Consider the following 24290-nt stretch of genomic DNA (forward strand, 5'->3'; position numbering starts at 1 on the left):
TATTAGATAAACAAACCGCAATTACAACCAAGCTGTCAATCACTCAACCCATTTGAACTAATTACCACTCAATTCGCTCAGCTGAAGAGAAATTTCATTCACATAGCAGCAAAACACATCGCAAAACAAATTCTATAAATTCCTCAAATGAAGCGGGTAATTCAAGTAAAAATTCCACCACTTTGATAATACGAACCAGTGTGAAAATAAAAATGAAAATTGTGAGCAAAACGCCAATCATTTTATAGTTAAAATCGAAAAACCTCGCAAAAGAAAACAACAAAACAGCCGAACAAGATTGCGATTTGACGATGAATGTGAAAATCAAGCTTCCACTACATGACAAACACCAGACACAACAAACAAAAACAAACACGTGGTTACCTTCACATTTTTTATGAGCAACGTAATCACGAAAAAACTACTGGCCAGTTCGATGACAAAAGATGCCATACTCAGAGAAGTACACAATTGCGTACGAACAGGAAACGGGGAACGCTGCAGACAAATCAGCCCGTACTTACACTTCTTCTAGCGCGACCTGCATGTCAAGTCAGGTTACAATTGCATCGATGGCTGCATCGAAATTCCACATGCAATTAAGGATGCGTAAATTGTTGTAAGTTGGGATATCTCTGACTGTAGAGATACAATTTTGTGTCACTAATCCACTTAGATTTAGGTGAATGGATTCGAGGCGCGAATCCAACTTTTACTGAATTAGTGGATTACCACATTTAGAATTAGTAGCAATCGTGTTGCGAATGCAGACCAAATTACTGAGAGTGGATTTCCTTCTCAAATCCAATAGAACTTCGACTAATGCAAAACAGACTAGATTGAATGCAACTTAATTCAGTAACAAGATTCAAGAGAATGAATAATAATCAAAAGTGGGCGATGTGAACAATATGAAATATTGACTTTTTAGTCGGCGGTAAAATCCTTTTATAATGAAATGATGACTTTTAGTCTGAGCAGGACAAGAATAAATTATTTAGTACAACTTAATGAATATGAACTAAAATAAGGTACAACCGTACCACATATCCTGGGCTGAACAAAATTTTAAACTGCACAGTGAAAAATTTATGATAATATTAACATATGTACTGGTTAGTATAAACAATAAAGATTATGAGCAACAACAGACAAGTGGATGATGAACATTGGAAAAGTGGCTTGAATGTTGAAATAAATTAGAACAATGTAAAAGGTTAATCGTTTCCCGTAAAATGTATGCGTGCAAATTAAATTAAAGCACATTCGCGATGCGAATCCAGCAAAAGTATAACATCGAAGATATGGCTATATTGGCAACATCAAATTTAACAAAGAATATCCAACACGAACACAAATTTAAGGTAAACAATAAACATAAAATGAGTGGAAAAGTAATGACATTCCACATTTAACTCAACAATTACAAGATTGAAATTTGGACAATTGAACAAATAATGATGAAGTTTAATTAGTTTTGATATAAATTTGATTTTCGGCGTCAAAGACGCTCATACTTATCTCCCGTGCATAATCGTCATAATCATACTCCACGGGTGACCATGTTCCCACTGGAGGGGGTGCAGGGTGGCTCACCACTTGCAATTCATAGTCCGTATCAGGAACGGGAGGCTGTGCTGCTTCTTCTTGTATAATAGTTTCTATTACAGGATTTGCGGATCTTTGTTTTTTAGATACGGGAGCAGCTGAATCGTCACTCAAGGAACACACCGAACTTTCGAATCCGTAATAGTCAGGCGCGCGGCGATTACGTTTAGTATGTGAAGTTGATGGAGAGGCAACTGATGATGTTGCAGAGGAGGCAGCAACTGATGATGCATTAGAGGTGTTCAGTGTGGTAGATGTAGTTCGGGTACGTTTGCCTCCTGCTTGTGGTTTTCGGGGTTTTCTAGACGCCATCACTTTCGAGATGTTGCTGTTTGCAGACGAGACTCCCGATGCTGCATCAGACTGATTGGGGCGATGACGGATTTTAATTTCTCCGCGAAATTTTTTTTTCAACTCTTTGGTGTGTTGTGCGATCTTTTCCTCGGTCGTTTTTTCATACGGCAAAGGTCGACGTTTTGCATACTCCCATAAATCAGTATTGCGTTCGGCACGAGTGCCGATCTTAGCAATATCGCTATTGCGTACACTGACTTCCGGTACTCCTGGCTCCTTAATGACTGTAGTTGTGTTGGAAGTACGGACCACTGTACTGCCGGGGGCCAGAGTTTCCCAGAGTCCGCGTAGATCTCGTTTCGAGCGCTTCGTTACCTTCCGGGCCAACTTTAGGTCAAGTAATTGCTCTGTCCGCGGGATTGGGTTGTTCAATTTTGGGTGCAGAATGAAGCGGGAGACAGATTTGTTGTGATCGCCATTGTAGCGACGACCCGCGTCTACCTGAGCCCTCTGCATGGCCTCGTCAATCAAAATGTCACTGCGATCACCCGTTACCCATCCATTTTCGTCTAAGTAGTCTTCAACCGGGACAGTATCAGCGTCTAAATAGTGGTGAAGAATGTTCTCATAAGATAGATTAGATGATTTAGATGTTGTACTTATATTACTTTGTGGTGTATTTGGTTTTCTTCCAAAATGTGCTTGAAAAGGTGTTACGTTTGTTGTCTTTTGTTTACAGATACGTAATTGATATACAATTGACTTAATTGCTTCTTTAATTGTAAATGTATTATTTCTAGTGTCTAATTTCATACAGCCTAAGCGTCTTTTAATAGTTTGTATCAAACGCTCCACTAATCCTATAGCTCTATGATCGTCTGCTGGGGCAGTGATAATGTTAATATTATGTTGTTTACAAAAGTTTTTAACTTTATAACCTATTAGGCAACGTGCTTGATCTAATCTGATGTTTCGAGGAACACCGTGAATTTGAATGTAATCATCAAGAAATTTAATAACATTTGGTCCATTAGCTTTATCAACTATTTCTACAGAAGGATATTTAGAAAAGCGGTCAATACATGCAAGAAAATAGATATCTTGATCTTTTTCATTGGTGATGGGACCTCCAAAGTCAATTTGTATTTCTTCATTTGGTTCTGTACATGGCAATAAAGGTTTCCATTTAGACGCCGGAATAACAGGTTTAAGATTCTTACCAATATCAGTGCAAGGCTTGCACGTGGCCACTTTATTCAAAATTTCTCGGTGCATATACGGCCAGAACGCGTATTGCCCGAGCGTTATCATGCCCCAACTTCCTGGATGCGTTAAGTGGAGGCTTTCCAAGACCGCGTCTTGAGTTGAGTGTGGAATCGCAACTCGTTCGTCCACACAAACACATCCCGAGCGAACATGCAAATACCTCCAGTATGAGAAGAGGTAAGGATTTACTTCCTTACACCTTTGGGGGTCGTTTTGAAGAACGCAGTGGCGTACTTCTTTCAGAACAGCGTCCTTACTAGTGAGAACTGCTAAGAATCCCTTTGTGAAGAGTTGCGTCAGGTTGTTCTCAAAGACCTCTTCTTTTGACAATTCTAAGTTGGGGGAAGTTTGTCCGTCATTTGATGAGCGGGTGGTATTGGAATTGGGGGTAGATTGGAATGTGACCCGGCTGTGTGTAGGGGGAGTTTGCGGATAAGATGCAGACCTGCTCATTTTGTGATTACTGATTGAAAGGATATGTGAAGTATATGAGGGGCAATTGAATTGAGACTGGATTTGAACTGGCTTTGTATTGCTGGTAGAGAGAGAGTGGAATTGTGCTGCGTTTGCAGAGTTTTCAAGAAGCAACTGAGTTGTATTTCGATTAATGGCAGAAAGCAATTGAGAATTGTTTGTTAAGCGAGGATGCGAGGCACGTGTGGAATTTGAGTGAGGAACGCTGTTAAAGTGCTGTGATTGACAAGTTTGTGGTGTGGTATTTACATAAATTGCTGCAATCGCGTCACGAATGGGGGTAATTGTTGCTACCGCAAATTCCTCGTCATATTTGTTTGTAACTTTTGCTTTTTGATTTGGTTGGCGAGAAATATAATCTACCAGCCCCATTTTTGCACCGGGTATATGTTCAATGTTAAAATCAAAAGGTAAAAGACGATCAATCCAGCGTGTTAATCTACTATTATAAGATTTATTTGATCTATGTTCTTTCATAATGGATAGTAATGCTCGGTGATCTGTGATAATTGTGAATGATTTGCCAAATAAATAATATTTAAAATATTCTACAGACCACACCACACCTAATAATTCGAGTTCATTAATACTATAACGTTCCTCATTAGAGTTGAGGAAATGAGACGCAAATGCAACTGTGTGCCATCCCGAAGGCGAACGTTGCTCTAGTGCTGCTCCCAGACCCACTCTTGAAGCGTCGCATTTGATCCGCGTTTCCAAGTGAGGATTATAGTGTGTATTTTCTGTGGTGTTTGCAACTTTATCTTTAATTGCTTGGAAGTGTGTATCATGTTCAGTGTTCCAAATGATTTTTGTGTTTTTTTTTAATAAAGGACGAAGGGGATGACACAATTGAGACACATTAGGAATAAACTTTCCGAGGTAATGGACAGAACCTAAGAAGGATCTAAGTTGTTTTAAATTTTTAGGTGCTGGTAGTGGAGCGATTGCCGCTGTTTTTGACTCAAGTGGAGCTATTCCTGATTGACTAAACTTATGACCCAACTATTCAATTTCGGTCTTTGCAAAATGACATTTAGGTAAGTTAATTCGTAAGTTATCCTCGTCTAATTTCTTTAAACATTTATAGACGAGTTTTAAATGGTCATCTTTAGAGCCACGACTAACTACTATAATATCATCCAAAAAACAGTAAGTATTTTGAAGTCCGACTAATGTGTAATCCATTACTTTTTGGAAAGCTGCTGGCATATCGGTTAAACCGTAAAAGCCCGTAATAAAACGGTATGTTCCAGTTTGTTCCATGTTCATATAGCAGCAAAACACATCGCAAAACAAATTCTATAAATTCCTCAAATGAAGCGGGTAATTCAAATAAAAATTCCACCACTTTGATAATACGAACCAGTGTGAAAATAAAAATGAAAATTTTGAGCAAATCGCCAATCATTTTATAGTTAAAATCGAAAAACCTCGCAAAAGAAAACAACAAAACAGCCGAACAAGATTGCGATTTGACGAAGAATGTGAAAATCAAGCTTCCACTACATGACAAACACCAGACACAACAAACAAAAACAAGCACGTGGTTACCTTCACATTTTTTATGAGCAACGTAATCACGAAAAAACTACTGGCCAGTTCGATGACAAAAGATGCCATACTCAGAGAAGTACACAATTGCGTACGAACAGGAAACGGGGAACGCTGCAGACAAATCAGCCCGTACTTACACTTCTTCTAGCGCGACCTGCATGTCAAGTCAGGTTACCGTTGCATCGATGGCTGCATCGAAATTCCACATGCAATTAAGGATGCGTAAATTGTTGTAAGTTGTGATATCTCTGACTGTAGAGATACAATTTTGTGTCACTAATCCACTTAGATTTAGGTGAATGGATTCGAGGCGCGAATCCAACTTTTACTGAATTAGTGGATTACCACATTTAGAATTAGTAGCAATCGTGTTGCGAATGCAGACCAAATTACTGAGAGTGGATTTCCTTCTCAAATCCAATAGAACTTCGACTAATGCAAAACAGACTAGATTGAATGCAACTTAATTCAGTAACAAGATTCAAGAGAATGAATAATAATCAAAAGTGGGCGATGTGAACAATATGAAATATTGACTTTTTAGTCGGCGGTAAAATCCTTGTATAATGAAATGACGACTTTTAGTCTGACAAGGACAAGAATAAATTATTTAGTACAACTTAATGAATATGAACTAAAATAAGGTACAACCGTACCACATATCCTGGGCTGAGCAAAATTTTAAACTGCACAGTGAAAAATTTATGATAATATTAACATATGTACTGGTTAGTATAAACAATAAAGATTATGAGCAACAACAGACAAGTGGATGATGAACATTGGAATGTTGAAATAAATTAGAACAATGTAAACGGTTAATCATTTCCCGTAAAATGTATGCGTGCAAATTAAATTAAAGCACATTCGCAATGCGAATCCAGCAAAAGTATAACATCGAAGATATGGCTATATTAGCAACATCAAATTTAACAAAGAATATCCAACACGAACACAAACTTACGGTAAACACTAAACATAAAATGAGTGGAAAAGTAATACCATTCCACATTTAACTCAACAATTACAAGATTGAAATTTGGACAATTGAACAAATAATGATGAAGTTTAATTAGTTTTGATATAAATTTGATTTTCGGCGTCAAAGACGCTCATACTTATCTCCCGTGCATAATCGTCATAATCATACTCCACGGGTGACCATGTTCCCACTGGAGGGGGTGCAGGGTGGCTCACCACTTGCAATTCATAGTCCGTATCAGGAACGGGAGGCTGTGCTGCTTCTTCTTGTATAATAGTTTCTATTACAGGATTTGCGGATCTTTGTTTTTTAGATACGGGAGCAGCTGAATCGTCACTCAAGGAACACACCGAACTTTCGAATCCGTAATAGTCAGGCGCGCGGCGATTACGTTTAGTATGTGAAGTTGATGGAGAGGCAACTGATGATGTTGCAGAGGAGGCAGCAACTGATGATGCATTAGAGGTGTTCAGTGTGGTAGATGTAGTTCGGGTACGTTTGCCTCCTGCTTGTGGTTTTCGGGGTTTTCTAGACGCCATCACTTTCGAGATGTTGCTGTTTGCAGACGAGACTCCCGATGCTGCATCAGACTGATTGGGGCGATGACGGATTTTAATTTCTCCGCGAAATTTTTTTTTCAACTCTTTGGTGTGTTGTGCGATCTTTTCCTCGGTCGTTTTTTCATACGGCAAAGGTCGACGTTTTGCATACTCCCATAAATCAGTATTGCGTTCGGCACGAGTGCCGATCTTAGCAATATCGCTATTGCGTACACTGACTTCCGGTACTCCTGGCTCCTTAATGACTGTAGTTGTGTTGGAAGTACGGACCACTGTACTGCCGGGGGCCAGAGTTTCCCAGAGTCCGCGTAGATCTCGTTTCGAGCGCTTCGTTACCTTCCGGGCCAACTTTAGGTCAAGTAATTGCTCTGTCCGCGGGATTGGGTTGTTCAATTTTGGGTGCAGAATGAAGCGGGAGAGAGATTTGTTGTGGTCGCCATCGTAGCGACGACCCGCGTCTACCTGAGCCCTCTGCATGGCCTCGTCAATCAAAATGTCACTGCGATCACCCGTTACCCATCCATTTTCGTCTAAGTAGTCTTCAACCGGGACAGTATCAGCGTCTAAATAGTGGTGACGAATGTTCTCATAAGATAGATTAGATGATTTAGGTGTTGTACTTATATTACTTAGTGGTGTATTTGGTTTTCTTCCAAAATGTGCTTGGAAAGGTGTTACGTTTGTTGTCTTTTGTTTACAGATACGTAATTGATATACAATTGACCTAATTGCTTCTTTAATTGTAAATGTATTATTTCTAGTGTCTAATTTTATACAGCCTAAGCGTCTTTTAATAGTTTGTATCAAACGCTCCACTAATCCTATAGCTCTATGATCGTCTGCTGGGGCAGTGATAATGTTAATATTATGTTATTTACAAAAGTTTTTAACTTTATAACCTATTAGGCAACGTGCTTGATCTAATCTGATGTTTCGAGGAACACCGTGAATTTGAATGTAATCATCAAGAAATTTAATAACATTAGGTCCATTAGCTTTATCAACTATTTCTACAGAAGGATATTTAGAAAAGCGGTCAATACATGCAAGAAAATAGATATCTTGATCTTTTTCATTGGTGATGGGACCTCCAAAGTCAATTTGTATTTCTTCATTTGGTTCTGTACATGGCAATAAAGGTTTCCATTTAGACGCCGGAATAACAGGTTTAAGATTCTTACCAATATCAGTGCAAGGCTTGCACGTGGCCACTTTATTCAAAATTTCTCGGTGCATATACGGCCAGAACGCGTATTGCCCGAGCGTTTTCATGCCCCAACTTCCTGGATGCGTTAAGTGGAGGCTTTCCAAGACCGCGTCTTGAGTTGAGTGTGGAATCGCAACTCGTTCGTCCACACAAACACATCCCGAGCGAACATGCAAATACCTCCAGTATGAGAAGAGGTAAGGATTTACTTCCTTACACCTTTGGGGGTCGTTTTGAAGAACGCAGTCGCGTACTTCTTTCAGAACAGCGTCCTTACTAGTGAGAACTGCTAAGAATCCCTTTGTGAAGAGTTGCGTCAGGTTGTTCTCAAAGACCTCTTCTTTTGACAATTCTAAGTTGGGGGAAGTTTGTCCGTCATTTGATGAGCGGGTGGTATTGGAATTGGGGGTAGATTGGAATGTGACCCGGCTGTGTGTAGGGGGAGTTTGCGGATAAGATGCAGACCTGCTCATTTTGTGATTACTGATTGAAAGGATATGTGAAGTATATGAGGGGCAATTGAATTGAGACTGGATTTGAACTGGCTTTGTATTGCTGGTAGAGAGAGAGTGGAATTGTGCTGCGTTTGCAGAGTTTTCAAGAAGCAACTGAGTTGTATTTCGATTAATGGCAGAAAGCAATTGAGAATTGTTTGTTAAGCGAGGATGCGAGGCACGTGTGGAATTTGAGTGAGGAACGCTGTTAAAGTGCTGTGATTAACAAGTTTGTGGCGTGGTATTTACATAAATTGCTGTAATCGCGTCACGAATGCGGGTAGTTGTTGCTACCGCAAATTCCTCGTCATATTTGTTTGTAACTTTTGCTTTTTGATTTGGTTGGCGAGAAATATAATCTACCAGCCCCATTTTTGCACCGGGTATATGTTCAATGTTAAAATCAAAAGGTAAAAGACGATCAATCCAGCGTGTTAATCTACTATTATAAGATTTATTTGATCTATGTTCTTTCATAATGGATAGTAATGCTCGGTGATCTGTGATAATTGTGAATGATTTGCCAAATAAATAATATTTAAAATATTCTACAGACCACACCACACCTAATAATTCGAGTTCATTAATACTATAACGTTCCTCATTAGAGTTGAGGAAACGAGACGCAAATGCAACTGTGTGCCATCCCGAAGGCGAACGTTGCTCTAGTGCTGCTCTCAAACCCGCTCTTGAAGCGTCGCATTTGATCCGCGTTTCCAAGTGAGGATTATAGTGTGTATTTTCTGTGGTGTTTGCAACTTTATCTTTAATTGCTTGGAAGTGTGTATCATGTTCAGTGTTCCAAATGAATTTTGTGTTCTTTTTTAATAAAGGACGAAGGGGATGACACAATTGAGACACATTAGGAATAAACTTTCCGAGGTAATGGACAGAACCTAAGAAGGATCTAAGTTGTATTAAATTTTTAGGTGCTGGTAGTGGAGCGATTGCCGCTGTTTTTGACTCAAGTGGAGCTATTCCTGATTGACTAAACTTATGACCCAACTATTCAATTTCGGTCTTTGCAAAATGACATTTAGGTAAGTTAATTCGTAAGTTATCCTCGTCTAATTTCTTTAAACATTTATAGACGAGTTTTAAATGGTCATCTTTAGAGCCACGACTAACTACTATAATATCATCCAAAAAACAGTAAGTATTTTGAAGTCCGACTAATGTGTAATCCATTACTTTTTGGAAAGCTGCTGGCATATCGGTTAAACCGTAAAAGCCCGTAATAAAACGGTATGTTCCAGTTTTCTCACCGTTAATGATATTAAAGTTACAATGTTGAGCCGTTTCCGGATCTAATTTAAGTTGACTGTATGCGTACTTCAAATCCAGTGTTGAATAATATGCTGTTTCTTGTGATGCGGATGTATTTAAATTCTGTTGAATTGTGTCAATCAAACTATCAATATTTGGCATTTGGTATTTGTTTTTATGAATGGATTTATTTAAGATTTTGGAATCTAAAGCTAATTTAACTGTTTTATCTCTTTTAACTGTAATGACTATAGGAGAAATAAAATTTTTATCTGAACAACTGTTTAATTTTATGGTGTGTTTTTCATCAAGTAGTTTTTTAAGTTCTATATTAACGAGTGGTTGTAAATTAATTGGAACTCGTCGTCCTTTTTGATGTGTAGGTGTAAATTCGTTATGGAATGTCGACTTTACTGAATGTCTTAAGGATTTACCGACACGTGTGATGAGATCTGGAAAATCAAAAGAGATCTGCCTCTTGATTGGACATTGATTTTGATCAATATTAGCAACTTGTTTCAATTGTATAACAGAAAGGCCTAGCTTTGGAAATAGATCTCGTCCAATGATGGGTCGGTGACCATCTTCCACGACAGTTACATCAATGCCCGTGGCTATCCAGTCATTACACTTTATTGATGTGTTGATTACACCTACAATCTTGATTATATCATTTGAAAAGGTTTTCAAATCATGTATTTCGGGTGACTCCACCCAATAGCTTTCGTTGCAATCTGACACCACTGTGTCCGCCAGACTTTTGTTGACAATAGTGCATACGCTGCCCGAATCCACCAATGCTTTTGTGTATGTATTTCCAACACAAATGTCTAAATTTACAGGTTCTACCTCACGTGTGTCGTTTTTGATGGAAATCGCAGCTACACAGTTATCGTTATAGTCATCGTAATCAGAATCATAATTGGCATCGTAAATACTTTTCTGCTGTAGAAGTTTGCTGATAGTGTTAACTTGTTCTGCCGCCGTTGTTGAGGTACCAACTGTAGCCGCCTCAGAAACCGAGTCATCTACATAGTTTACTCTAGGTTTCGGCTTACTAGGTTGTTTTGGTTTGCGACAAACTTTTGCAAAGTGATTAGCGATTCCACAATTTTTACAAGATTTTCCACGTGCAGGGCAATTTTGTCTATGAGAGGGAGTCCAGCCATAGCCACAATTTGGGCAAATCGTAGGTTTGACAAATTGATTTGTCGGTGCTCGGGTTCTATTCCACGATCCTTGGACACTATTTATTGATTGACTTGAAATTTCATTTGTAGTGTTGGGAATGGAAGTTCCAGAAATTTTCAATTGGTTTTGTATTCCCATTTCAATGTTCATTGCCACCTCGAGAGCTTTTAGCCGTCCGTGTCTCTTTGTTTGAGTAGTTCCCGTTGAATTTCACCATCTTGCATATTAGCAATAAAGACATCTCGGATGATCGATTCTTCGTGACTTCCCAAATAGCAGTTTAGAGACAACTCTCAAAGGCACCCGTAGAACTTTTCCACAGGTTCTCCTTTCATTTGTTTCCGAGTGAGAAACGTGTATCGATCAAATGTGATATTTCTTTGCTTCGTGAATACACCATCAAGGCAATCCCAAAGGATTTTTGTTGTCACTCTATCTATCTGGATATTCGGTTCTTGTGAACCGAATATTCGTCTCCCTTCTATTCCCAAGCTGAGGTATATTAGAGAGACTGCTTTACTATCGCAGTGCTTCCAAGGTTTTTCTCCACATAGTATGCCAACAAGTTCTATTTTTTGACATCTATTGAGCCACGAATTTTTTAGTTGCTGGTTTCTAGTACGTCGGTCTCGTTCTTTTTGAGCTGTGCTATTTTCGACATCAGCTTCGTAAATGGGTTCTGGAGGTAGAGTGACTTTGTCCGGTGGATCGTCAAGAAAAGTGTCAATTGATATTCCTTCTTTAGCCATGATAGCCAGTTTTAACATAATCTGCCATCTCTCCCATCGCAATGGAGGTTCAAGTGTTGGTTTGTCCCAAAAGGGTTCGATTCCCAAGAGTGCACGTTCTTTAGTTGCTGACTGCGCCATGTGATATCTCTGACTGTAGAGATACAATTTTGTGTCACTAATCCACTTAGATTTAGGTGAATGGATTCGAGGCGCGAATTCAACTTTTACTGAATTAGTGGGTTACCACTTTTAGAATTAGTAGCAATCGTGTTGCGAATGCAGACCAAATTACTGAGAGTGGATTTCCTTCTCAAATCCAATAGGACTTCGACTAATGCAAAACAGACTAGATTGAATGCAACCTAATTCAGTAACAAGATTCAAGAGAATGAATAATAATCAAAAGTGGGCGATGTGAACAATATGAAATATTGACTTTTTAGTCGGCGGTAAAAGACTTGTATAATAAAATGATGACTTTTAGTCTGACTAGGACAAGAATAATTTATTTAGTACAACTTAATGAATATGAACTAAAATAAGGTACAACCGTACCACATAAGTCATAGCACTAACCCAGGAAGTTGCGGCATGACTAATATGGTCATCCAGGCGTGGTGGCTATAAATATACCTGGATATTCTGTCCAAAACTTTAAAACGCACACTGTGCACCAAAATAGGTAACAATTTGAAACCCATCATCCCCTCAATTAAGTTGTTCAACTAAAAAAGCATGCAGGGATCCAAACGGGGAGACAGAAATAGGTTTTGGCTGTCCCATTTATAATGAAATAAACCTAGAAATACATTTCTTAAGTTGTATAGACCGTTTCTCTAGTTTTCCATTAGCGGAAATATTTGAACACCCTAACGCTAATACCACACAAAATTTCAAATAGAATTTTGTTCTGTTAGACGGCGTACCGCGTCGCCTTCGCTTTGACTAAGCTCAATTTCAAGTTAGCGAGCAAATAGTGTATGTCTGCAATGAACATAATATTGAAGTAATAGCGGCAATCAATCACCACAGGGCAATAAATTTGGTCGATCGTCTAACTCAAACAATCAAGCGTAGGCTCAGATGCATTAAATAAGCAGTTACTTCTAATTGCAACACAAAAAAGTCAAAAAATTCGATAATTGTTCAGCTTCGCATCTGCAAACAGAAAACACTAAAAACCTCTCTATTTGACGCTCATTTTGGAAGACACACAAACCCGTCGCTCAGCAATGTGAGCACCGAACAAAACGTGTCTAAGCTATCCCATAAAAGTTATTGATAACTTTTAAGACCAGGACAATGTAAATTAAGCGCAGCTCATCTCGACAGGTAAGCGGACGATCCGGACAGAAGCTACATTGAAATTTAGACGAAGAACACCAACGCAACAAACGACGCAAGTGCCAGACAAATCAATGATACGCAGGGCGAATCACGTCTTGTCCGCATAGAAGCACAGAGCAGACCGACTCCAAGGACAAATGAATCGGTACAATTGATGCTCGCCGAAAAAATACCAGCACACAAGTGGTCCAGAAAAGATCTTGAATGATTATATGAGGTGTTGGAGCCTGGCTTAACAGTTTAAAAGACGATGACTACACCTTTATAATTAAGAAATCAGGCAAAATAAAGGTGAAATTAGAAAATGCAACATAGCATAATTGGGCACCAAGGCCGAAAGGACACTCTTCTGGAGATATAAGTCAAACGACCAGGCTGACAAAAGAAAGGATTCTAAAAAAGGGATCAGAATTACGCAGAAAAATAGAAGGAAAAGACAAGAAGATAGGCCGCTGCATCCAACAAGACCACACTAGTGAAATTTCGACAGCGAAATCAAATGTATTACGCCCTCTACTCTAACGCATGCCGGCGAAGTTGCTCCCTCCTCCATCACCCTTGTCAACGAAAAACCATAGGCTCCAGATAATCCAATCGCAATCGTCCCGGTAGAGCTGAGATGCAGTAAACGTTCAAGACTAAAGCCTGAGTTAGACTACTCAACAGTCTAATGCCCTCCTTAAATAGCAGTTGCAACCAAATTGCGTGTAAATAAACAACAATGCGCCCCCATTGCACAGTGCAGTACATCTGCATTTGAGCCAAATGCTACGCGATCAACAGTTGTTGAAATTCATCACTCGCAGAATAAAATGCGCTCAACTAATATCAATACGACATCGGTGTAATCACGCCACAAATAGCTTCCGTGGTGGAAACCTACAGTTCTCCAAACAAAAGCGCAAGAACACTCACCGCCCTGGAAGCGGAAACGCAACCCGATTCAAACAATCTCTGGAAACTTAAAATTCGCAAAACAGTTTAAGCACATATAGAATAAGTAGCTAACCAGCACATACTTTATCTATTTTTTTCACAAATCCATATTTATAGACAAAAATTCAACAAAGCTTTTCTTTATTGTATGAGTGATATTTGGTACAAAGGTACCAACGTAATCATTATTTCGAATCTTCCCTTTGCTATTTTATCGTTTCCATTTGTAATTTCCATTTATAGCTGTATTTCAAGTTTCCATCTTTTCATAGTTTGTTTATATCTGTGATGCTCCTCCTTATAACGTGTTCATCTCCTATACCTTCCATATATATGACTGTTCATTATAAGTAAGGTTCATTCCGTAATGTAAAAATTATGGAAGTCTTCATGCCATTCAAGTCTGTTGCCTAACCTCAATTTGCTGCAAAGTTATTCAGACAAGTCAGAATGCTAATTGTAAACAGTTGTAATTCATCATTCTGTATAATGTTTTTTCATTGCCAAGCCAAAACAACATTCTATTAAATTAGCCCAATCACCCCGTGGTTAGCAAGTTATCTAAAAACAGCAATAAGCCTGTTTCGGTCCGCATTTTAGCCCTTCATTCTCTATCAGTTGATTCGCGCCGCGAATGAATAGATTTTACCCTCGTACAGTAATCGTGTACGACACAATCGTATCATAAAACTCAGTTAAAAACATGAATGGGATTCTCGGATTAAACCAGTATTCACGAAATACTGATAACTACCTGGACTTGAGTCTCAGAACATTTCAGCACGGAACCAGCACATTTTAAGATTAAGAAAATAATTCAGAGCTAAAAAAATGCATCTCCAGAATATTTTAAGTTTTTCTACGTGCAATTTTTATTCATTATGATTATATTGAGGTCTTTGAGTTCGCCAAAATAGGAATAGTCTGGAAATTACTCATACCCCAAAAAGGTTGAGCAGGACAATGTCATTCTATTGTTGTTTTTAACTGGTAATTACTATGGTAGTACACTCACTCTTTTTACTTGAGCTAGTTTGTTTGCAATTATGAAAAGCCCATTTAGATTAGTGTTTAAAACCTGCTACGCAAAAAAAATGTTACAAGTACCCACATGGACGTTCGAAGCGGACATGAAGCAAACTTTGTTAAGCTGAACATAATAATTTTCTTGCATTAAATTTTACTCAGAAATGAAGACTAGCCAGTGTAAATTGGGACATGAACAGAGTACTGACCATACTAAAAAACAGAATGTCTCTGGACTTGTTCTGGGCTGATATGCTCTTCTACCAACCTACGGGTATGCAGCTAGTGTTCATTTGCAGGGCGCAGTCAGCATACATAAATTCGCAGCAAAGTGTGCTTTGTATCGCATTGTTTTTGGGAAAAATCTACACTCGAACCACCCCTAATGCAATGACAAATTAATTTTGTCGCTGTAAAGATAGGTTTTCTTGACTTAGTTCTTTTAAAAAAAAACTAGCCAAAATATTTAGCTACACTTTTTGTATTTTGTTTTAAAAAGATTTAAAAGGTGAAAAAAAATCAATTTCGACAGTAAAAACAATATGGTGAGTTCAGAAAAAATCAGGTTTCCATGCAATGTACTACATCTGAAAAAAACAAAGCATTGCAGCAGAACAAATCTACTTCGTGACAAAAAAGTGCTTTATTCAAAAACTCAGATTTCTTTATTCGGTTGTGAAGAATTAGTACAAAATAAAAGTTTTTGTTTTTTTTAGATTGTTGTACTATGTGTAATTGTATAACTGTGCTTCATCAGAAGTTTTTTCATCAGAACTAATAAATCTTCTCTATTTATTTAAGCTTGGGGGAGTGCAGCTCAGAGCAGCTAACAGAGGAACACCAAAAGCTAAGCTGGGAAAAAGAGACAAAGTATCTAATAGAAAGTGTGAAAAAAAATTATTAGACCAGCATAACGACAACTACGACAATTCCTTATCTCCTAAAAGCAAGCAGGAGACAAGCTGGACAAGAAGATATCTCTGGCCCAAAAACACTTTATTTGGCGCAACGCTCACTATCTTTTCTTGCGATCGAGAGGACACAGTGTTCAGGGTTGCCTTACTGACGACTCTCGCTTACATCACCTGTAAATCACAAAATTCAAAAACAATTTTTATCTACGAAAAACCCCAATCAAACTCTTTGCCTCTGTAGCAGACAGAAATCTGTTCCGTGAATTAAAGAAAGGGGTCAATCACAGACTGGACTCAGAATTTGTGTTAAGGGAAAGATCACTAATACTCAATACATTGGATCCGGTATATTTTTTTAATTACATTGAAGTTGCTATTGCAGTTCTACTTAAGCGTTTTCAATGTAAGTCGGATCAACCGGTGACAGATACACTGAGCTAGGTAAGAAGCAAGTATCAAACTCAAATACCACTCAGTTTGAAAAAGGGGATATTTTCTGCTAGCGCCCCCAGCCTTATATAGCCGTTAAATTTGCACCCCCCAAAATCTAAGTTTTCGCGAATTGTGAGAGCGATATTTGCATCTCATTGAAACAAGAGTGTCTAGGTAGATTGAAGGCACTTTTAGTATAGTTTCCTTAAGAAGTTTTAAAAAATCAAGCCCTCATTGTAGCCGATAACACCAAAAATGATCTAATACAGAAATTTTTATTGATGCTCACGTTATATGCAACAAATTTTGGTTGAATACGTAATATTTTCAAACCATAGCTGTGCTAGCTTTTAGTAAATGCATATTGCTCATATATGTTCACGTATAAGATTACTTAGCTTTAACAATATGTTTAGACATTTATAAATGGGAGGTGCCTAACTAAGCGGGGGGGGGGCGCTAGCTGAAAAAATCCGAAAAAGGTGTTTTTTGGGTCTTCCATAGGATTGAAAAAAAAACAATTTATACAAATTTTGGCTAATGTTGGCCCAACAAGCAATTGTTCCTTGTACCAAATTCATAAGTTTTTTGAAAGTGCCTAACTAAAAATTTAATCACTTTTGTAAAATTTCTTTGCTAAATTGTTTTTGAAGGATTTGGAGTAAAAAAATCTACTACCAAAAACTTTAACAAGATTTTGGATCCTCTTCTTCTTTTTTTGCTGATGATGAAAACCGGTTCAAATTTGAATTTTGTGCCCAAAAACTTAGATCATTTGGAGAAAATTAGCAACCAGGTTTTTCAATTTTTTGTGTAAACTTTCTGTTTTAGCTCCCATCCCAACTCAAATGTTTTTTTTTGTTCAGTCAATTTTTGCCGATCGATATGTTCATCATAAAGAGTTATGTCTAGTACCATTCAAAAGCTCATCCAGCGTAAAAGATAGAATTAAAAAGATTTGCTTTTTTCAGGGGAGATATTGAGGTACAAAATTTTGAGAACAACAGACCAATATCCGTTGTTTGTGTTCACTTTTTTTCTTAATTTTATCCCAAAATTTTGTTTATTTTTATAGTCACCTTTGTTTATATTTGCCGAAAGCATAGACATGAAAACTGTTAAAAAACGTTTTCAGCTTCAAAAGAGGGCCAATTCTGTTTCAGTTTGCCATAAGGGTCTCCTTGAATAAAAATTTTGCCCGTTTTCCGCTAAATTAACTCAATATGAGTCCAAAATGCATCATTTATTTTTCATATACTGGAGTGTTTCATTTGCCTAACGATCTATTTCAGACATATTTGGAACAATTTTTAGATTAGTGGGACGCGCAGCTATATCAGGGCGGTTTTTGTTTTCTTTGTGATATCTTATAATAAATAATTGTACTGATATTTTGGGGTGATATCTTTTTTTTTCGAAATAAATTTGCCTCTTTGCAAATTTTTTTTGTTTTCTTAAATTAATTACTTAGTAAAATTAGTTCATACAGAGATTAATTTTAAGTTTTTTAGTTATTGAGTAAAAGCTCATGTGTATAAAGGCTTCGACAAAGCGTGTTTAAAAGCTTGAAAATAATGCTTTTGTTTGCTTGTACTTTTCGTTTCTTTTGCAGACTCATCATGACTTGGTCTCACTCATAAAAAAATCCAAGTACCTTCCTTATTTGGTACAAATAAAACGATAACGTGTTTCAATTAAAATCTAATGGTTGTTTTTGTTTTGTATTTATTTTTTTGAGAAAATATCAGTGAATTTTTGAATCGCATACTACTGTCGACCTGTAGCTTAGTCTGAGTAAAAACGGCCAAATTTGAAACAGCATTTGAAACAGAACTAATTTTCTATAACGGTTTTATTTTTAACTAATGGTTCTTGGCTTTGATACCACGGTTTTTGCATGTTCCTCAAATTTTGAGGTTCAATTTTGTTTACTGGTAAAACTATCAGATTAAAGACAGGTCAAACTGTTGTCTAAAAAATGCGCAACGCAATATTTGAGTGTTCTTGTTGAATATTTTATGATAGCGACACTGTTCTCGTGCTAAATTTTTTGGAATCGTTTTTTTCTCAGTTCTTGTTGTTTTTTGTTGGTCGTTTAAAAAAGTCTAGATCTTGAACGATCTCAATGGCTTCATTTGGATAAATAATCGAACCAGTTCCCTAATTTCACCTCTTTACTATTGGTTTTAATGACTTCCAGATAAAATACTTTTCAAAATAAAATAAAAGGATATTTGAACCTATGTTTTGTTGTTTCGACATGGTCTAACTTAAATTCATTATCGATCGGCAACACAAAACGTTTGCTGAAGCAGACATTAATTTTCGCTTTTTTTTCGTTTAGCTGATATTTATAGGGCTTTGAAATTTTGTTCATTATATCTTGTTTTTTTTGTCTTTTCAACGTAGACCCTTTACAAAAAAGACCGATTTATGATTAAAGGAGATCCTAACTAAATTACCTTCATTTGATAATATATCTCAATTGTTTTTAATATATCATACTTTTGTAAAACAGACCGTAGTTTCATTCCAGCGAGCCAAAGAGTGCATTTTATATACACGTTTTTCAGCTTTGTTTAGTGTTGTGTTTTCTAGTGCCATTTTGATTTTGTTACTCCGTTTTCCTTCAAATATACACGTATGGATTTGAGTGTAATCAATTTCTTTTTTTTTTTCAATTTTATGTTTATCAAGTCTCTTAGGGTCATCATTCGCAGGTTTCATCAGTCCTCTAATGCGGTTTTACTTTCTTTTCAATGTTTGCTGAACAATATGAGACTCTTTGAAAGTTTTCTATCTCTTCCTCATTGTTCCGACCCCCACTTTAGTGGGGAGGGAGTAACTATATACTCAACTGGGTTATTTTTTGTTCCGTCAAATTTGGCCGATCGATATATTCATCGTAGAGAATTGTGAGTGGTGTCATTAAAAAGCCCGTCCAGCGTAGAATACGGAATAAAAAAGATTTTTTCGATTACCGTTTTTTACATGGAGTTATCGAGGTTTTTGTGAACCTTCGACTGTTTTTGTTCACATTTTCAGTAATTTTTTCTAAAATTTGGCACAATTTCGCTAATATAATTCAAAAATTTTTAACGACAAAGTGTTGTTGTTACCGTTAGAGATAGAAGAGCGTTGCTGAATTACTTGATTGAAGTTTTTTTTGGCTAAAACTTTTGATAAAATTTTCAAAATTCAAACTTTTTTCATCAAAATTGGCTCAAAATATACTTTTTTTTTGGTCCACTTTGTTAAAGTTTGCCAGACTTAGTGACCTACAAATCTTAACACAGACTTCCTAATCTCAGTGAGAGCACTAGTTGCAATTAGGCGCCGTTTGAAAGTCTTCTGGAGTTAAAACTTTGCCGTTTTCTGCAGACTTAACTCGACAATTATACAAAATGCATCGTTGTTTTTTTTAATATTTGAAGAATTCCACTCAACCATTGGTCTAATTCGCGGAAAACTTGGAACACTTGGTATATTTTTTGGGCGCGCGACAAAACCAGGGAGAGGTTTGATATTATCATGGATTCTTAGAATCAGAGACTTTTTGGTTTTTATATTTATCCTGCCTTTTTTCAAAATATTTTGCTATGTTTTTTTAATGCTGATTACTGACAATATTTTTTATTCACGGCTGCGTTAATGAGAGCTCCAATTTACGTAAATTTGAGGCCGAATGTAGATACAGTTTGTTTTCAGAGACTCAAAGGTTTTTATGGCTTTGAGGAAGAGTTTTAGTAAAATTTAACTGAATTCTTGTCTTTTGCCTTCAAATTTTATTCTTTTGGTAGTCTGATTTTTAAGTTTAACCACTCAAAGATCTGAATTTCTTCCTCAAGAGGTGAAAGTGAACCTTTTTTATTCATTCGGTTGTTACCTAATGTCTCTTATGTTATTGATTGTCCTTGCTTTACGGAAATTTCTGTGATTTTTTGAACTTGTCAATTTTTTATATTATTTTAGTCAACATTTTGCTTATTCTCAGTAAATACAGGTCAACCTTTCCTCCTGGTAGAATACAAATTAACTTTGTGGCGAATGGTTTGAACAGAAGGTTCTTTTGCTTTTGATACTACCAGTTTTTATATAAAGTTTTCTGATTTTTGTGCATAATTGCACATTTTTGCTGTTGTTTTTGTTTCTTCTGTAAAATGTCACATTATTTGATAATCTAACTGAAAAAAGTTTTAAAGAATTTGAAACTGAACATATATTTTGTTTTCATAACATATTGTTTGAAGGGTTGCGACACCGTTCTCTTGCAGAAATTGGTAGAGTTTTTTTATTTTTGCCCTTTATTTGTTGTTAATTTTTGTTGTCATATGCCAAATATTGTGTATTTAAAGGTCTCAGTGACCCGATATAGACAAAAAATGAACTTAATAGCTTATATCGGTAAATAGCTTATGGTTGTTTTGACTTTCGAATTAAATTTCCGTAAAAAATTAATAGTATTCTTCAACTTATCCTTTTTTTCTGGTTTGCGTTTTTTTCGTATTTTACTATGCTGTATCATTTTCGTAAATTAGCCTCATTATTTAGAGCTTTCTTTAAATTTCTCTTCAATCACACAATAATTTTTCTGTTGTCTAATCGTTTTAAATGATGTCTTCAGGGCTTAGACAATTTGTTTCAGAAGAATTTTGTGAAGTTTTGATACTTTTCAGGTTTTGTGTTTTTTTGTGGTCATTTTGTGATAGTCGTTTTACAAAAAGACGTTATGATGATCAAAGGAGACGCAAATAAAGATGTTATATTCTCGCGGTTATTATCTCATAAATTTAATGACTTCAAAGTTGTGGTTTCGAAAAATTGTTTGTGGAAATTATTAGTTCAGCTTGTATTTAATGTTTTTTTTTATATTCTTATGATTTAGCCTAATTAAAAACAATTGCAATCAGTTTTCCGAGTAATTGCGAGACAAATTGTTGACTCTTTTAGTCGAATTTTTTTTTGTTGGCTATGAATTTTGAAAATATTTGTTTTTAATAAAAAAAAGAGATAGATTTTTGAGATCTGCCAATTTTATTTCTGTTAAATTGTAGCTAAGCATTTTCATATGCAATTCAAATTAATCATCTATTGAAATACATTTTGCGCTTCATAACGGTTTTATTTTCCTCAAATGGTCTTTCTTCTTGGAACAACCAGTTTTTATAAAACCGATTTTCGTGATTTTTGCATATTTGCCCCTTTTTTGTAGGTTTTTGTTTTATTTTCACAGTATCGCAATAATGGGCGTCATCTGATTTACAAATGTTGTCACCTGCAGAAAATGGAACCGAAGATTTGTATTGTTTTTAGTGATCAGCTTAATATTTAAATGATTGGCGGGATATCGTTTTCGTGCATAATTTTGTGTGCAATTTTTTCGTTTTTGCCTGTGTTTGTCGTTCTTTTTGTAGTCGAATGACATATCCTGGATAATGAAAGGCCTCAGACGCTCGCTATTGAAGTATAAAAGATCTCTCAATGATTTCATTTGATGCCTATCGTTTCTAATCAGTTCGAATGTAATTCTTTTTTAAAAAAAGCAACGTTTTAATAAATGCATTGAGGAAAAGTCCCTTATTTTTTTTCCCAAAAAAGTACCGGTTAATCTTCTTAGTATAAATTTTATCTGATGCCATTTTGATTTGGTTATTAGTGGTTTTCAAAAAAATGGACAAGGAGTTTTGGTCGTAATTAATATTTGTAACTAATTGATTTTTATTGCCGTCTTTTCTGGTAGTCATATTATGGTAGCCACAGGTCTCATAGGCCCTCTTGAGTACATTCTTTTATTCTTTTAGTAGTTTGTTGAACGATATGTTGATATGTTAATTTTTTATCACACTTGGTAGACAATTAAGTGAAAAATGTAGATGTGCGGTGTCGGAACTTAATGTGCGAACGCACATTACCGAGCCTCCTTGTTTGGTATACCATTAAGTCAAAAATGCAGATGAGCGGGGTCGGAAAATTATTTGCGAACGCATCACCGAGCCTCCTGGTTATTTTTTTAAACTATTTTATATATATGAAGACTTAAATGAACTATATGTTCCATTTAACAATTTAACAATTGTCGTAAATATAATGAACACTTAATTATTGAATTCTTAAGCGTGGAGGTCTTTGAACTAACTTAACGAATTATTACATATACTTGCACTAACTTACATATAGTCAATCTGTTTTACTGTTTTTAACTCTCAAGGAGAAAAACATCGTTTCTTGTGGTTTGTGCTATATTAAAAAATTTATACTTTTTACCAACAATGAATAATTTGTGTTTATTGAAGTTCTGACCATAAAAAGGTTTCTTCTATTTTAACTTTTACGGATATGTAAAAATGCGACTTTTCGGCGAAAATGTATTCGGCAAAAAATTACTTCTGCTGATTTCCTCCTTAGTAACTGTTGCTTCAACATTACACCGCGCGTTCGTCTATAATATACCCGTGGTTAGTCAAGTATCCACTCAAAACAAATACCAGCTGACAAAACCATTTGTTTCTTCAAATTTTGTCAATAATACCAAAAATGATTCGGCACGTACCACTCTAGACTGTGACGTCAACATCTCTCTTCCCGTTTTTGATCACAGCCACTCGGAAAAATTCCAAGTGTTCTTTCTGGAAACTTCTGGAAGACCGTATCTCATGGGCAGACAGGCCTGTTCGATTGAATCAACTGCGATTAAATCTGGTTTAATATCGAAGGTCATTTTGAGAAGTTTGTATTTAGATTTGTCTAAAAGTATGAGTTTGTGTCATTTATACCATAGTTATAAAAATGTGCAGTTCTATACTATTAATTATGAAGAATTATTCAGGTAGTCAATTTCTTTCTTTGACGCTAAGTCTAAGAAAGAGGCTCGGTAATGTGTGTTCGCACATAACGTTCCAACCCTGCTCCTCCACATTTTTGGCATAATTGTCTACCAAATGAGCAGAAAGAAAACCCTAAAAATTCAAGTATTTTTCAAAAAAAAAATGTGTATGAGCAAAAAATATCACCTCCAACCTCCAACGTTAATAATTCAGTCGAGTAAAAAATGCCGCATTAGATTGATGAGATTTGCCATTATTCAGAAAACGAGGCATGACGAACAACAAAATCAAACAACAACAACAACAACAACAAACATTAACTACATCCAAAAATTTAAGTCCAGTTTAAAAAAAACCTAATAGCAGAGATAACAGGGTCAAGATAGCGCCAGATATAACTGAAACTGAGCAAAAAACTTTTAGTTACTAGTAAATATATGGGACGAGTCCATAATAAGGCTCGGTTACAATTAAACAAAAATAGCAAAGTTAGTAGGTTCGCTTTTATTTTAAAAAACAATTGATTTCGAATTAATGAAAACCATTAGATGTTAACTGAAGTAATCAAAATGTTTTTTTTTCACCATTTTTTATTTAGGAAGGCAATCAAACTTGTTTTTATTCAATTTTTTTGGTTAAAAAAGAATAAAAAATAAAAACAAACAAAAAATCAATTGAAACTTATGAGAAAACGCTGTCCAAGACTGAAAGCCATATTCTTTCCCTCAGAATCTGTTGGGTTGCGCCTTCTTCGAATGCCAATAAAGTAGTACGTGAACTATCATCATGGAGACAAGGTAAAAAATGACAAAAAAGAGAAAAAGGGAAAAAGGGATAAAATTAGGAGATAATTTTGTGTTTTTTGAAAACAATTACTTTCAAAGTCATGAAAACCATCAGCTGCAAAATGAAATAATTACATAGGTCAGTTTATTCATTCAAGGGAAGCCCTTGAGACCTGTAATTATTCAGAATAATTTTAGGTTTGCAAAATAGCGTCAAATATAGACAGAAGTAAAATGTTAATTTACAATTTTTTTGAGAGAAACCCGTTTCGAAGCCAATATAGTCATAACAAATTCTTTACAAAAATTAAAATTTGAACGTTTGTGCTTTCTGGTAACAATAGTAATGTCAAATGTGATCTGTAATTAACGACACTTGGTAAAAAAAACAATGAA

The 24290-nt window shown here is 36.2% G+C and overlaps 1 protein-coding gene across 3 annotated transcripts in view; it reads left to right on the forward strand.

Moving 5' to 3' along the window:
* LOC142349755 (lactosylceramide 4-alpha-galactosyltransferase-like) overlaps window positions 1–24290 on the forward strand; it is an 80825-nt gene that overhangs the window by 33670 nt on the left and 22865 nt on the right. Inside the window, exon 1 of one of the 3 annotated variants that reach the window (XM_075401508.1) lies at window positions 22452–23111. The exons of 1 other annotated variant lie outside the window; for it this stretch is intronic. In XM_075401508.1, the coding sequence (XP_075257623.1) occupies window positions 22630–23111 (482 nt within the window). In that variant the 5' untranslated portion in view covers window positions 22452–22629. Of the gene's footprint in view, window positions 1–22451; window positions 23112–24290 lie in introns of those variants that run through there. One more of the 3 variants, XM_075401511.1, reaches the window with a different exon arrangement.

Source organism: Convolutriloba macropyga, chromosome 11 (genome assembly GCF_964194025.1).
Source record: "Convolutriloba macropyga chromosome 11, txConMacr16.3, whole genome shotgun sequence".
NCBI classification, from domain to species: domain Eukaryota; kingdom Metazoa; phylum Xenacoelomorpha; order Acoela; family Convolutidae; genus Convolutriloba; species Convolutriloba macropyga.